The 11195-nt window shown below is 35.7% G+C and overlaps 3 protein-coding genes across 7 annotated transcripts; 1 reads left to right on the forward strand and 2 right to left on the reverse strand.

The window, feature by feature from the left end:
- Nucleotides 1-47: 47 nt before the first annotated feature.
- LOC110630293 (probable glutathione S-transferase) lies at nucleotides 48-1394 on the reverse strand. Its single transcript, XM_021777714.2, has 2 exons — nucleotides 1014-1394; nucleotides 48-521 (listed from the first exon to the last, which is right to left on the reverse strand). Exons 1-2 carry the CDS (start codon nucleotides 1320-1322, stop codon nucleotides 153-155), a joined length of 678 nt encoding a protein of 225 aa, XP_021633406.1. The 5' UTR covers nucleotides 1323-1394; the 3' UTR covers nucleotides 48-152.
- Nucleotides 1395-2193: 799 nt separating this feature from the next.
- Nucleotides 2194-10334, forward strand: LOC110629934 (protein LOW PSII ACCUMULATION 1, chloroplastic). 5 transcript variants are annotated; one of them, XM_021777151.2, is made up of 5 exons: nucleotides 2194-2551; nucleotides 3639-4211; nucleotides 4291-4341; nucleotides 4550-4726; nucleotides 10116-10334. In XM_021777151.2, exons 1-4 carry the CDS (start codon nucleotides 2319-2321, stop codon nucleotides 4689-4691), a joined length of 999 nt encoding a protein of 332 aa, XP_021632843.1. In that variant the 5' UTR covers nucleotides 2194-2318; the 3' UTR covers nucleotides 4692-4726; nucleotides 10116-10334. The 5 variants fall into 5 exon arrangements, with proteins under 5 accessions (XP_021632843.1, XP_043805639.1, XP_043805637.1 ...); XM_043949704.1 differs by lacking the exon at nucleotides 10116-10334 and adding an exon at nucleotides 5441-5907; XM_043949702.1 differs by lacking the exon at nucleotides 10116-10334 and adding an exon at nucleotides 5447-5906.
- On the reverse strand, nucleotides 9208-10572 carry LOC110629935 (photosystem I reaction center subunit IV A, chloroplastic). The gene is made up of 3 exons (XM_021777152.2): nucleotides 10182-10572; nucleotides 9503-9568; nucleotides 9208-9423 (listed from the first exon to the last, which is right to left on the reverse strand). Exons 1-3 carry the CDS (start codon nucleotides 10446-10448, stop codon nucleotides 9319-9321), a joined length of 438 nt encoding a protein of 145 aa, XP_021632844.1. The 5' UTR covers nucleotides 10449-10572; the 3' UTR covers nucleotides 9208-9318.
- Nucleotides 10573-11195: the final 623 nt, after the last annotated feature.

Here is an 11195-nt window from a genome sequence, read left to right on the forward strand (position 1 = left end):
AAAAAAATAAAAAATGAAAACTAGTTTTCTAAAGGATCGAACCGAACTGATTTGTAAGATCACTTAAATTGAATCAAACCATTAACGGAAGATATGATAAAACATGGGTGTTCCAGTGCAAAAACTCTCCACTTTGTGGTAAAAGAAAGAAATCACAATGTATGTGATGTTGCTGATATGATAAACCACTCTCTTAGACGTTTGAAATAAGCCAGCAGTTCATCATAATCAGGAAGGTTTTCTTTGATGACAGGAACCTCCCTGAAATTCTTGATCCAAGCTTGTAAACGAGGGAATCTGTCAACTTCCAATAGGTCAACGCCAACTGCTTCTTGCATAGCTTCCAGCCAGCCAGCTATCCATCCAAAGACTATATCAGCTAATCCAATTTTGTCACCACCAAAAAATTTCTTATCCCCAAGACCATGCTCTTCTATAATTCCCAGAAGTTCTTTCGCTTCTTTTGTTGCCTTCTCTTGTTGTCTCCCCACAGTTTGAAAGAAAGCAAAGAAAGTTGGGCTCTGCAACACTCCAATTGGTTAAATTTATATCCAATCAGTGCTTCAACTTTTATAAAATTGATTACACAAAATTTAATTAAATCAGAGTTTACATGAATTTATAATATAAATATATAAAATTTCATATGAATGATAAAACAGACTTTTTAAATAAAAAAAATATATATATTATAATTCTAAAAATATGATGAAAAATATAAGGATATGCTATTATTTCTAGAATATGTAAACTAATTTGTATACTCTTACTTTTCTATAAAAGTTAGAAAGTTTTAATTATGTGTCTTTCTCTCTACTTTCTCCCTTCATTTATCCACTCACCCAAAAATAATCTAGCTCTAACTTGAGTGTTGGAAGGCCCCACTGGACCTCCTCGGTGGATCTTTAACCATATCGTGAAGCTACCGCGAAAGGCTTCATCAAGGCTCAAGGATTTTGAGTTTTTGACTATCAGCAGAACTAACAAAAATTTGATATGAATTATATGATTACCTTGTCTTGTTCAAACTTGGCCCAGAATCTAGCCATAGCTCTCTCGTAAGGGTCTGCAGGAAGCAAGGGTTTCTGAGGCCAGGTGTCTTCTATGTATTCAAGAATGACATTGGATTCAGCTATAGGCTTCTCACCATGAACTAACACAGGGATCTTTTTGTGAACTGGGTTATATTGTAGAAGCGACTCACTTTTGTTAGAGAGATTCTCTTCAATGTATTCATAGCTCACTTCCTTGAGTTTCAGAGCCCAGATGACTCTGTAACTAAAGAGACTAGGCCAAGCTCCTAGTAGCTTGACTTGTTTCATTGCTGAAGATGCAGATATGTTTGTTCTTCTGCTCTATCTCTCCCTTTGTCAGGCTCAATTTTTATATTTGATCAATTGGGTATGATTTTGCTTGCGCTCCAAGTTGCTTGCTTTATTAATTAATTTTTTTAAAAAACTTAATTAATTTTACTTTAAAACCTTTTTGCCATATACTAATATTTATTTTAAACAATTTTTTAAAATAAGTATTTTATTTTAATTATAAACATATTATAATTTTTTTTTATAAAAGAGTCATCATTTTCTATTTAGGAAACATTTTTTATTATAAAAAAAAAGTTAAACATATCTGAAATCTGTTTTCCAAATCTTAATTAAATATTGGAAACTGATTTTCTAATTTTTCATTTGAAAAACTAATACTTGTAAATACAAAACTACTCCATTATTCTATAAGTAAACATTTCAGTTTTTAATTTTTTTTCAGTTTAGCTTAATTTTTATTTTTAAAAATTTTTTAATTATTTCAATTTAATTTGATCTTAATAAAAAAATTAATAAAATATTATCGGATTGATTAAAAAGTAATAATATATTAATTTTGATAATATATAAAAATTAACTAATAAATTTTTTTAAAATTATAAAAATTAAATAATAAAATATTTAATGATGAAATTAATAGAAAAATAATTAGTAAAATTTTTAAAATTAATAAATTAATTAATAAATTACTCCATGCAGTAATTTTTCCAGAGTTATCAAGGCTTCACCTCCACATGGAGGGTTGGCAGTCCTGCAACAAAAATGGGCTACTGGCTTGATACCCACCAATTGTTATTTATTCTTTCAGCTCTACGAGATCCAGCCCATGATGGTGTCCTCAAGGCTCTGAGAACAAAAGCCAAGCGTGGCGCTATAACGATCATCCAACAAAGCAAGTCACCAGGCCACCACCTGCATCCTAAATTACATATGCAATTTCACAGATTCTAGCACCACCTTCTTCTGCTTCCAATTTCAAACCTTGCAGCCATGGCGTCTTTCATGGCTCACGTTTCCTACAAGTTTAGCATTAGACCTCCTGATTTCTATCACAACAGCAATTGCAAGTACTTGAGCTTTAGCAGTCAAATCATCAGTCACAAACAAACTTGGTTCACTTGCATGAGTAATAATAGAAATCACACCATGGTCCATACCAAGAAGCAAAACTCTTCCTTCATTACCTGTTCTGCCGCTAATAAGCCTTCCCCTCCTGAAATCAGGTTGGTGGGGTTCCCTTTTTCTCTCTCGTATTCATCTTTGTTTCTTTTATGTTATTCAATCTTGAATGGCAAAGTCAGTCTGTGATATGAAAATAGTGACAGAATTGCAAAAGTCATCAGCTACTGATTAGTTCTTGCTAGGATTATAGAGTTTGTGATGGATGGATGGGGAGAGTTTGTTTCTGTTTTCTGTTTGGTTCTAAACTAAAGTTTGTGATGAGTATTGAGATATTAATAAGCTCGGTGAATGCTAAAATTTATAAAGAAGGAACGTTTGAAATGAAGAAGTTAGAATAATTTAAACCCAGGTGGGACTCTGGGTTGCAAACCCTGGACGCTTTTCTCAGTTACAAAAAGAGATGTTTTGCTAAATAGAGGAAATTGTGCCTCGTGGTTTGGCTCCGGAAAGTAAGTTAGTTGATGAATGATTGCACAACATTTCATTTGAGAGTAATTTTGTGTATTTCAGGTTTTAGAAACACAAGTAATTGGAAATGAAAAGTGAAAAGGAACTCTTAATTTAGCGGATGTGGATCTCGGGCTGTGAAGTTTTAAGTGTCCTTAGAGATTTTACCTTTTTTGTGCCACAGATGGAAAGAACCCTATGAAGCTTTTCTTAACTATATGACCTGAGATGGTGGTCCCTAATCAAATCAGCAATCCTTTCAAGTTTCAAGCACTATATCATTTAAACGTTTGCTGATAACCCATCTTTTGTCTCTGACTGGAGAATTCATGGTTGATGGCCTCAGACGCTCAAATTGATGTGAATAGTTTGTATTAGTAAAGTACGTAGCAATTAATGCTGTATTCTAGATAATGTTGCTATGCAAGAATGATGTGGCAGACTTTATGCTGTTCTCTTTGCTTCTATGTTTATGCACTTAATGCTAGCTCTATATCAAACTTATGCAATTTTTTCATTTTCTTACCTCTTACTCAAATCAGTTAGAAGAAGTAATACAAGATGCAATTTGTGTTTTCTCCAATTTTCTCTTTGACAATGTTTTTTCATTAAATTATTCTGATATCAGGTTCTTTTTTAAAGTGAGGCTTCCTTGTAATCATTCTTTCATTTGTTCTTCAGTTCTGCAGCTAAGATAAGAAGTGAAGTACTCTCTCCATTTCGATCTGTTCGGATGTTTTTTTATCTAGCTTTTATTGCAAGTGGTGCTATGGGCGGACTAATAGCAACCACACAACTGATAGCTGCACTAACAAATCCAGCTAGAGGAGCCCAAGCCTCAGACATATTGAAAGGTCTCGGCATAGACATTGGAGCAGTATCTCTATTTGCATTTCTATATTACAGGGAGAATAATGCCAAGAAAGCACAACTGGCTAGGCTTTCAAGAGAGGAAAGCCTTTCTAACCTTAAGCTCCGAGTGGATGACAAAAGGATTATTTCTGTCAATGCTTTGAGAGGTATTGCACGCCTTGTAATCTGTGCTGGCCCTGGATCCTATATTTTGGAGTCTTTTAGACTTAGTGAACCTTTCACCCAGAGTCTCTTGGATAGAGGGGTGCTTGTGGTGCCATTTGCTACAGATGGGAATTTACCTAGTTTTGAGTTTGATGAGAGTGAGGAAATGAAGGAGGTTACAGCAAAAAGGAAGCGGCTCTGGCAGCTGAATCCAACCTATATTACTGAGTGGTCTAAGTAAGAAATTACATCAGGAACTGTCCTTTTTGTTTGTTCAAATTTCTCTCTCTCAGAAATTATCTATTTGCAATGACAGGTGGTTAGATGAGCAAAAGAAACTGGCTGGTGTCTCCCTTGAATCTCCTGTGTATGTGCCCTTCTACGTTTTTGTCCCTCTAATTATTTTCTTGTAATACACCTATTTCCTGCTGTCACTGTGAATTTATTTAAGGCTATCATCGGAATTGAGTTGCGAGAGTGGAGTTTTATTTAAAACTTTCTTCTTTAATTTATTCTTGGGAAGTATAGGCAACGCTTTTCCCTCCGCAATTTGCTTATCTGTGTATCTTCAATAGGTATTTATCCCTGCGCTTGGATGGTCGTGTCCGTGGCAGTGGTGTTGGTTATCCTCCTTGGAATGCTTTTGTTGCACAGTTGCCACCTGTAAAGGGAATTTGGACAGGTCTTCTAGATGGCATGGATGGAAGAGTTCTTTAGAGAGTTTTATACTGTTTCCAGTTTTTCTTTTTGAGGTTAGTTGCTTCTTTTTGGTTTTAGAGTTACTTTCTTCTTAAAAAGTCATAGTTATCTCCAGTTATTGTATTGTTTATGTTTTTCCAGTAGCATGTGGATTTGAGGGGTCACCTATTCATCCATCATAGTTATCTATATCCACGCTTTTTCCTAATTTCCCACCCCCCTCCTCCCCCAACATATGGAGGATTGCCAATAAGTTCATCCTTATGGCAACATTTAGTCCTTATTCTTTATTTGTTGATTGGACACAAGATATTAGATTGTGTTCTTACTTGGATGATAAACTGGTTATTCATGATAAGCATAATGCTAATGCATATGCATATTTTGTAGTCAACATGATGCAATAATGCCACTTCCAGTCTAATTGAGTTATGTATATTTATCCCATTTCAATGATTTAGAGTTTTGTAGAGCAGTATTCTGATTTTCCTGTGGTCCTTTTTGTGTAGCTTATATGATTTAACCAATTAAAACTGTCATATGAAGATGTTTCTACTGAGAAAACTCTTTATTTCTTAAAAAGTCAAATGTTTTATACAAAAAAAGGTTTTTTGATACTTTGGTGGAAACAAAACAAAGTTTAGGACCTTGTGAAGAATAATAATAGTTCTAGCATCCGAAAGACAGAAACACAATGATTTGTAGCTCTTTTTCCCCTCTCCCAGTTTGGGCTATTGATTAGGTACCACAAACTGATTTTTCTGAAGTAGCAGATATGGACCTGTTGATAGATCGAGCCATGGGTGGTTCAAACTGTGAAACAAACTGAGATCGGCTTGGGTCTATGGTTTCAGTTCATGAACCGGTCCAGAACCAAGGTATGGGGGCTAGTTCCTGTCCCTCCCTCCTTGAACCTTAATTGGAATCGGTCCAATTCAATTCCTTTTCTTTCACAAAAAAGAATATTGACTACCATTATTATTTTAGATTGAAAAAAACTAAATAAATAATGTCTTATAACCTTATATCTTGTAAATTTATATCTTATAATGTAAGAAAATATTAATGTTGTTGTACGGAGTTGTATCGACTTGAAATCATGAAGCCAGCTAAATTAGCGATTCCAACCTAAAATCGGACAGAATTAGCGCGGGTGGGTTTTCATTTTGCATGAGGCATTTGCTTGCATTTTCCGAATAAAGCTAGTGTTGGGTGTGACCTGGTTGAGCAGTAATTTAGGGTTTTTTTTTTTTAAAAAAATCATTCATAATTTTAAAAAAATATTTTCAAATCATGCAAGCTGGAAATTATTTTTCAGATTCAGAGTGTCAAACTTGCTTGCATGTTCGACAGTCATGATGCTGAAAGTGTTGAACAACTAGCTCCCATGCCCCATCATGGGAGCTTACATGGCCGACACACTGGATCCGTCCAGCACCAAAGGTGCCGGACCCGGTACTGGGATGGAAAACTTCCAAGAGAAAATGGAAGGTGCAAGTCTACTAGCAAAATGCGATGAGAGCGTTGTAGAAATAGCTGGGAGAGAATGTCACAGCTCTTACAATCACTCTGGACAACCTTTTGCGAAGAAAGGAGGCCATTAAAGTTAGACGAGGTTTCTGAAGTTGGCGGGGACGAGCTGATGAGCAATTGAGACCTTTAGAAATTGGTAGGTCGACCTGCCAAGACGAGCTGCCGGGTGGGACTAGCTGCTGGGCAGACAAGTGGGATGACCCACTGATAAGCGGTTGTCGAAGCCGTAAAAAATAACCTATTATCAATCAACAAATAAATTTGCAGATAGTGGCAATAGGGTCGAACCACAGGGAATTGACACCAAGTATCTTCCTAATAATGACTAAGGCAAGTAATAACGAATAAGTAAAAGAGGGGGGTTTGTTTTGATGAGTTAAAATCTAAAAGCAAAAGAGAACAATAATTTAATTGAAAAGGTATTTCAATGAGAAAGAGATTCTAGCTGAAGTGTGAGCCTAATTCAGTTTGTTCAGAATTGATCATTGATTATTAAAGACTCCTATTTGATTTCAATAAATCAGTTTTAGTTGTGGAAGACGCTTCTCACAATCCAAATTCCTCCTTAGTTCTAGTTCTATTAGGAAACGTTCGCTAATCAAACACTGATCAACAAGTTGCCAAGGAACGTCCTTGGGGCATTTAGCATCGAACAACCGTTGATCGCATTAAGACTTAGAGAAACCCAATTCTATCCTTGCCAACCGCGTGGTCAAGGCTAGGTTATGCAACTGATTATATTTATGTTCAAACAATTTAAGCAATTACGGACCTAAATCATTCAAACAATTTATCACTTAAGCAATTTAAAAGCAATGGGCCCTTATTGATTCTAAAAGCAAAGTAATAATTATGGAAAAGATCAGATTGCATAAATATTGAAACAAGCAAGAGTTCAACAATGGAGTATTAAACCTCCCAATTCATCACAAATCTGAATATTCTCAACTTCAACTAGAAAACAATGAATTTAGCCACTCATGGTGACTAAAATACAAAAATAAAGAAGAAAAGAAAGAAGGAAAGTTTCTGCTGTGTTGCTGGAGAATTTCCGAGGATGGCAGATGCTGAAAGAGATACCTTTGCTGGTTTGGAGGTTGCTCTTTTATAGTTGGAGAATCTCATCCATCTAGGGTTTTGAAATCCCTTCTTGACTTGGTCTTTGATTCCTCTTTGGATGTGGATTTTAATTGTAAAAGGAATTCCTTGGGTGAGAAATTGTCTCGTGGCTCCTGGAATTATGTTGGTAGTGATTGAGTTAGATTTGGACTTCTGATAATTCGAATTTCTAATTTCTGTACTTTTCCCGCTCTGCTGTCAACTTCTGCCGTCAAGGTGATTTGGGCAGTTTCTGCGAGTGATTTGGGCAAATCACTTGCCCAATTTGCCCCAATCGCTTTCTGGGATTCAGTCCAGTTTCTGTCTCTGTCTCTGCGAGTGATTTGGCCAGTTCCTGCGAGTGATTTGGCCAAATCACTCAGACCCAATCACTTTTTCAGCTTTTTCTTCACTTTTTCTCTAACTTCCCAATTTCTTCCTTTTCTGTAAAAACATAACAAAAACACAAATTAAGCTAGAAAAATGTGTAAATAAACAGTAATAAATATAATAAAAATGTGGCTAAATTATGCTTGATCACCCACAAAGGAGGCGAGTGTTGTGAAGACCACATGCAAAATGCCCAAATGCTCACACTAGAGATGTAGCTCGGACGCTCGTAAGGACTGGAAAACACTCGGAAACCTGCCAGGCACTGGACATGAATTTCGATTGGGCTGATCTGTGGGAAGCGTACGAAGGAAGCACACATAAAATTATCTCTTATTTGTATTTTTTCCAAGATAAAATATTTGCAAGACATGTTCGGCATCTTAGGTGCTGAACATGCCATGTATGCAGCTCCCATGCGCTGATGTGGCACGGGAGCTAGTGAGTGTCTGAGCAACTAGGTGTTCGGCACAATGAGTGTCGAACTTGCTTGTTCGATAATCAAGTTTGACACCCTGAATCTAGAAAATAAGTTCCGGCTCGCATGATTTGAAAATATTTTTTTAAATTATGAATGATTTAAAAAAAAGCTCTGTAATTTAGGATCCAGGTGTATCTCTGCTAGTACAAGAACAAAGGCATTATATTTCTGAATCTGATATTCCAAGCCTAGATAAGGGTTCAAGGCCTTAACAAATATGTATTTGGCTTTTCCCTTCCATTTTCCCAATGAATTTTTAGTTCATCCAGCTGCATTCTGTTCGCTCAGGATAGGCCTTTCTGTTTCTGAATGCTAACAGAAAAATGTTTTGAACTATTCAATCACACAGATTGTTTCGTTTACTTGCATTCTTTCATTTCCTCAGATCCTTAGCCATCCACTGCATGGCCACACTGATTGAGAGAATTAAAGAGCTTCCAGCTGTTGCATTGTTCTTCCTTTACATCCTTCTCCTCAACCAAGTTGATGGAATATTTTGTTTATATCCTCTGTTAGAAGGGTGGCGGGGTTTTATAGAAAAATTTTATTCTAAGCATGCAGGGCTACATAAAGAGAATTTTGGCGAATTATGGCTCTATCATTTCTTGTAAATCCCATCCTAAATGTCATCAGAATTTGGCTATGAGACTTCCTGATAGAAATCTCAAACATTTACTTATAGGGAATCTTTTTGCAGACAACTTGGGCCTTGATTTCTTCAATGAACGTGAGCAAGGCTTCCTTGCAAAACAGAGTTAAGCACAGGTTAAGATATTAACATGGGTTTGGATGCATCAATTTCTGCAGATAAGGACCTTGTACAAAACAAAGTTTGATGTTGGCTGTCTTAAGTTTCGTGATATTCCTACATCCATCCTTTCATCCCAGTTTAAAAGTTGCAAGCACTTTACTCTTCTGAAAGCGTTAAAATGAACTGGTTGCGAGCACATAATCTTGAAATCCTTGTTTAAGTTATAGCCAATTAGGTTCCTACTTGAGCATTTGTTTATCTTATTTGGCAGCAGCAGGAAATGAAATATAATAAGACAGAATCAGTAGGGAGTATGATACACATTCATACAAAGCTTAAGCTAGACAGTGGAGTACTATGAAAATCAAAATTACAATAGGAACATGTCACGCTCATTTAACTTCTTCGATTTCATCCAATGCATAGTTGTTTGTAGATACATTTGCATAATTAACTTTGTCGAATCGAACCACAACTGGGTAGCGGGTTTTGGGGTCCTGTCAAATATAATATCAACAGTAAACAACTACACCAAACTGAATGTAAAACATTTAAAGGAGGGGAAGAGAGATTAACCTGATCAACAGCTACAACAGATCCTATGCCATTGAACCAGTAGGATTCCCTCCTGAGAATCTTCACCTGTATATTGAGAGACATTTAAATATCATATTTTTGTTTGATTGCTAGACTATTTGCTTGTAAGATGCATTCTTTTTGTCCCTTTTCTTATACATTGGTACTCATTCACCAAACAAAACGTTCGAAATGCACTTGAACATGAGTGGACAAGGTCTTCTCCACCTCCTCCTGTTCTTAACAATAAAACTTTACATGAATATTTAGAATGTATGATCTCTATTTAATTTAAAGCTTTATCCCTTACTCTGCTAAGCTAAGATTTCACTTGACTCGTGCCAGGGATTAGGACTTAAAATTCTAACCTCTTTTTACTTGTGATCACTTAGGCAGCTCCCTGGTGCTTAATATATGATTCATGCACTGCTCACTATTTGATCTTATTGCTTCAAGCTTCTCTTTTTCTCTTTTTCTTTTTTTTTCTTTTTTTCTCCATTGATCCAGGAAAATGAAGGCTTTTTGTTCCCTATTATAAGAATTATGTTTGATTTTCTAAATTGAGAAAATCTTTGATTATTGCATGGAATTTACCTATACTTTTAATATGCAGGTATATCACAGTTGGTGGTTAGACTGCATGATTTGCTGTTAACTATTCGTTCAAGGAGGAACATACCTTGGTTCCTCTCTTGGGGCCAATCGGGGGTGGCTTAGGTTTCGGAGCTTCAGCTTGTGCTTCTGCCGTTGCTGTGGTGGTGGCTGGTGTTGCTGCTGCTGCACCCTCCTCAGCTGCCCTCACAACAAGCCTTGAATTGTTGTTATTGTTGCTCTTTGAAGGGAAAAACACCATGTTACTGCTCCTAGAACCTGAATTGGTATTGGCTGCAACATTAGGAGTTAACAAGAACCCAGAAGCAGCAGATGCCATGCTGCAACTAGCCATGTTCTGCCTCGTTTCTCTCTCTTTTCTCTAATGGAAAATAAAAGTGATGAGTTTACTAGAGACAGAGATTGGGAGATTGAGATTTGAGAGGCTTTGAATTAATGAACCCAGAATTTCCCTTTTTCTTTTAGAGAATTATCTGATCTTGGAAAATAATGTCAATCTTTTCCTCCACTAGTCTTCCGACACTTGAGCACCATATCCCTTTTCTTTGGATAATTTGATTCCAAGTCATCCTCTTCTATATCTCTCCCATGATGGGCCCACCGAGTGTCTGTGCACTCGACTCATGGTCCATTCATGAACTTGGACCCTTAATCCAGATTTACCTGTTAATCACCTGTAACTAATTGCCTAGCATATGTGATGTTGGTTGCAATTAAAATAAAAGTTAGTTATTATTTAGGCTGAAGAGAAATATTTTTTATATTTTCTGATATTTATATATTTTTTCTGATATTTAAAAAATTTTAGTTAATAAAAAATATTTTTATAATTAAACAATTTAAAAAAAAAAGACTTTTCCTTTAAAAAAATATATTTTTTTGATTCGAATATCTTATTAAAATTTCTATATAAATTTATTAGTATATTTTGTTGTTTAATTTATGTATTTTTTAATTAAAATTGAATAATAAAAAGTAATTTGTTTTATTGAAAAATATTTTTTTAAATACAAATTGTTTTTTCAAAAATTTTAATTAATTGTGGCGCATCAAGGGTGAGCAGTATTCGGTTCAAATTGAA

Source organism: Manihot esculenta, chromosome 13 (assembly GCF_001659605.2).
Source record: "Manihot esculenta cultivar AM560-2 chromosome 13, M.esculenta_v8, whole genome shotgun sequence".
Lineage (NCBI taxonomy): Eukaryota > Viridiplantae > Streptophyta > Magnoliopsida > Malpighiales > Euphorbiaceae > Manihot > Manihot esculenta.

Bases quoted from the DNA above. Each gene is read 5' to 3' on its own strand.
- LOC110630293 (XM_021777714.2), bottom strand. From the start codon at position 1,322: ATGAAACAAGTCAAGCTACTAGGAGCTTGGCCTAGTCTCTTTAGTTAC. The intron at 522-1,013 runs GTAATCATATAA...GGAGTGTTGCAG, and splicing joins CCAAGTTTGAACAAGACAAG to AGCCCAACTTTCTTTGCTTT.
- LOC110629934 (XM_021777151.2), top strand. From the start codon at position 2,319: ATGGCGTCTTTCATGGCTCACGTTTCCTACAAGTTTAGCATTAGACCT. The intron at 2,552-3,638 runs GTTGGTGGGGTT...TTTGTTCTTCAG, and splicing joins CCTTCCCCTCCTGAAATCAG to TTCTGCAGCTAAGATAAGAA. The intron at 4,342-4,549 runs GTATGTGCCCTT...TATCTTCAATAG, and splicing joins GTCTCCCTTGAATCTCCTGT to GTATTTATCCCTGCGCTTGG.
- LOC110629935 (XM_021777152.2), bottom strand. From the start codon at position 10,448: ATGGCTAGTTGCAGCATGGCATCTGCTGCTTCTGGGTTCTTGTTAACT. The intron at 9,569-10,181 runs GTATGTTCCTCC...CTCAATATACAG, and splicing joins GCCCCAAGAGAGGAACCAAG to GTGAAGATTCTCAGGAGGGA. The intron at 9,424-9,502 runs GTTAATCTCTCT...TATATTTGACAG, and splicing joins CTGTTGTAGCTGTTGATCAG to GACCCCAAAACCCGCTACCC.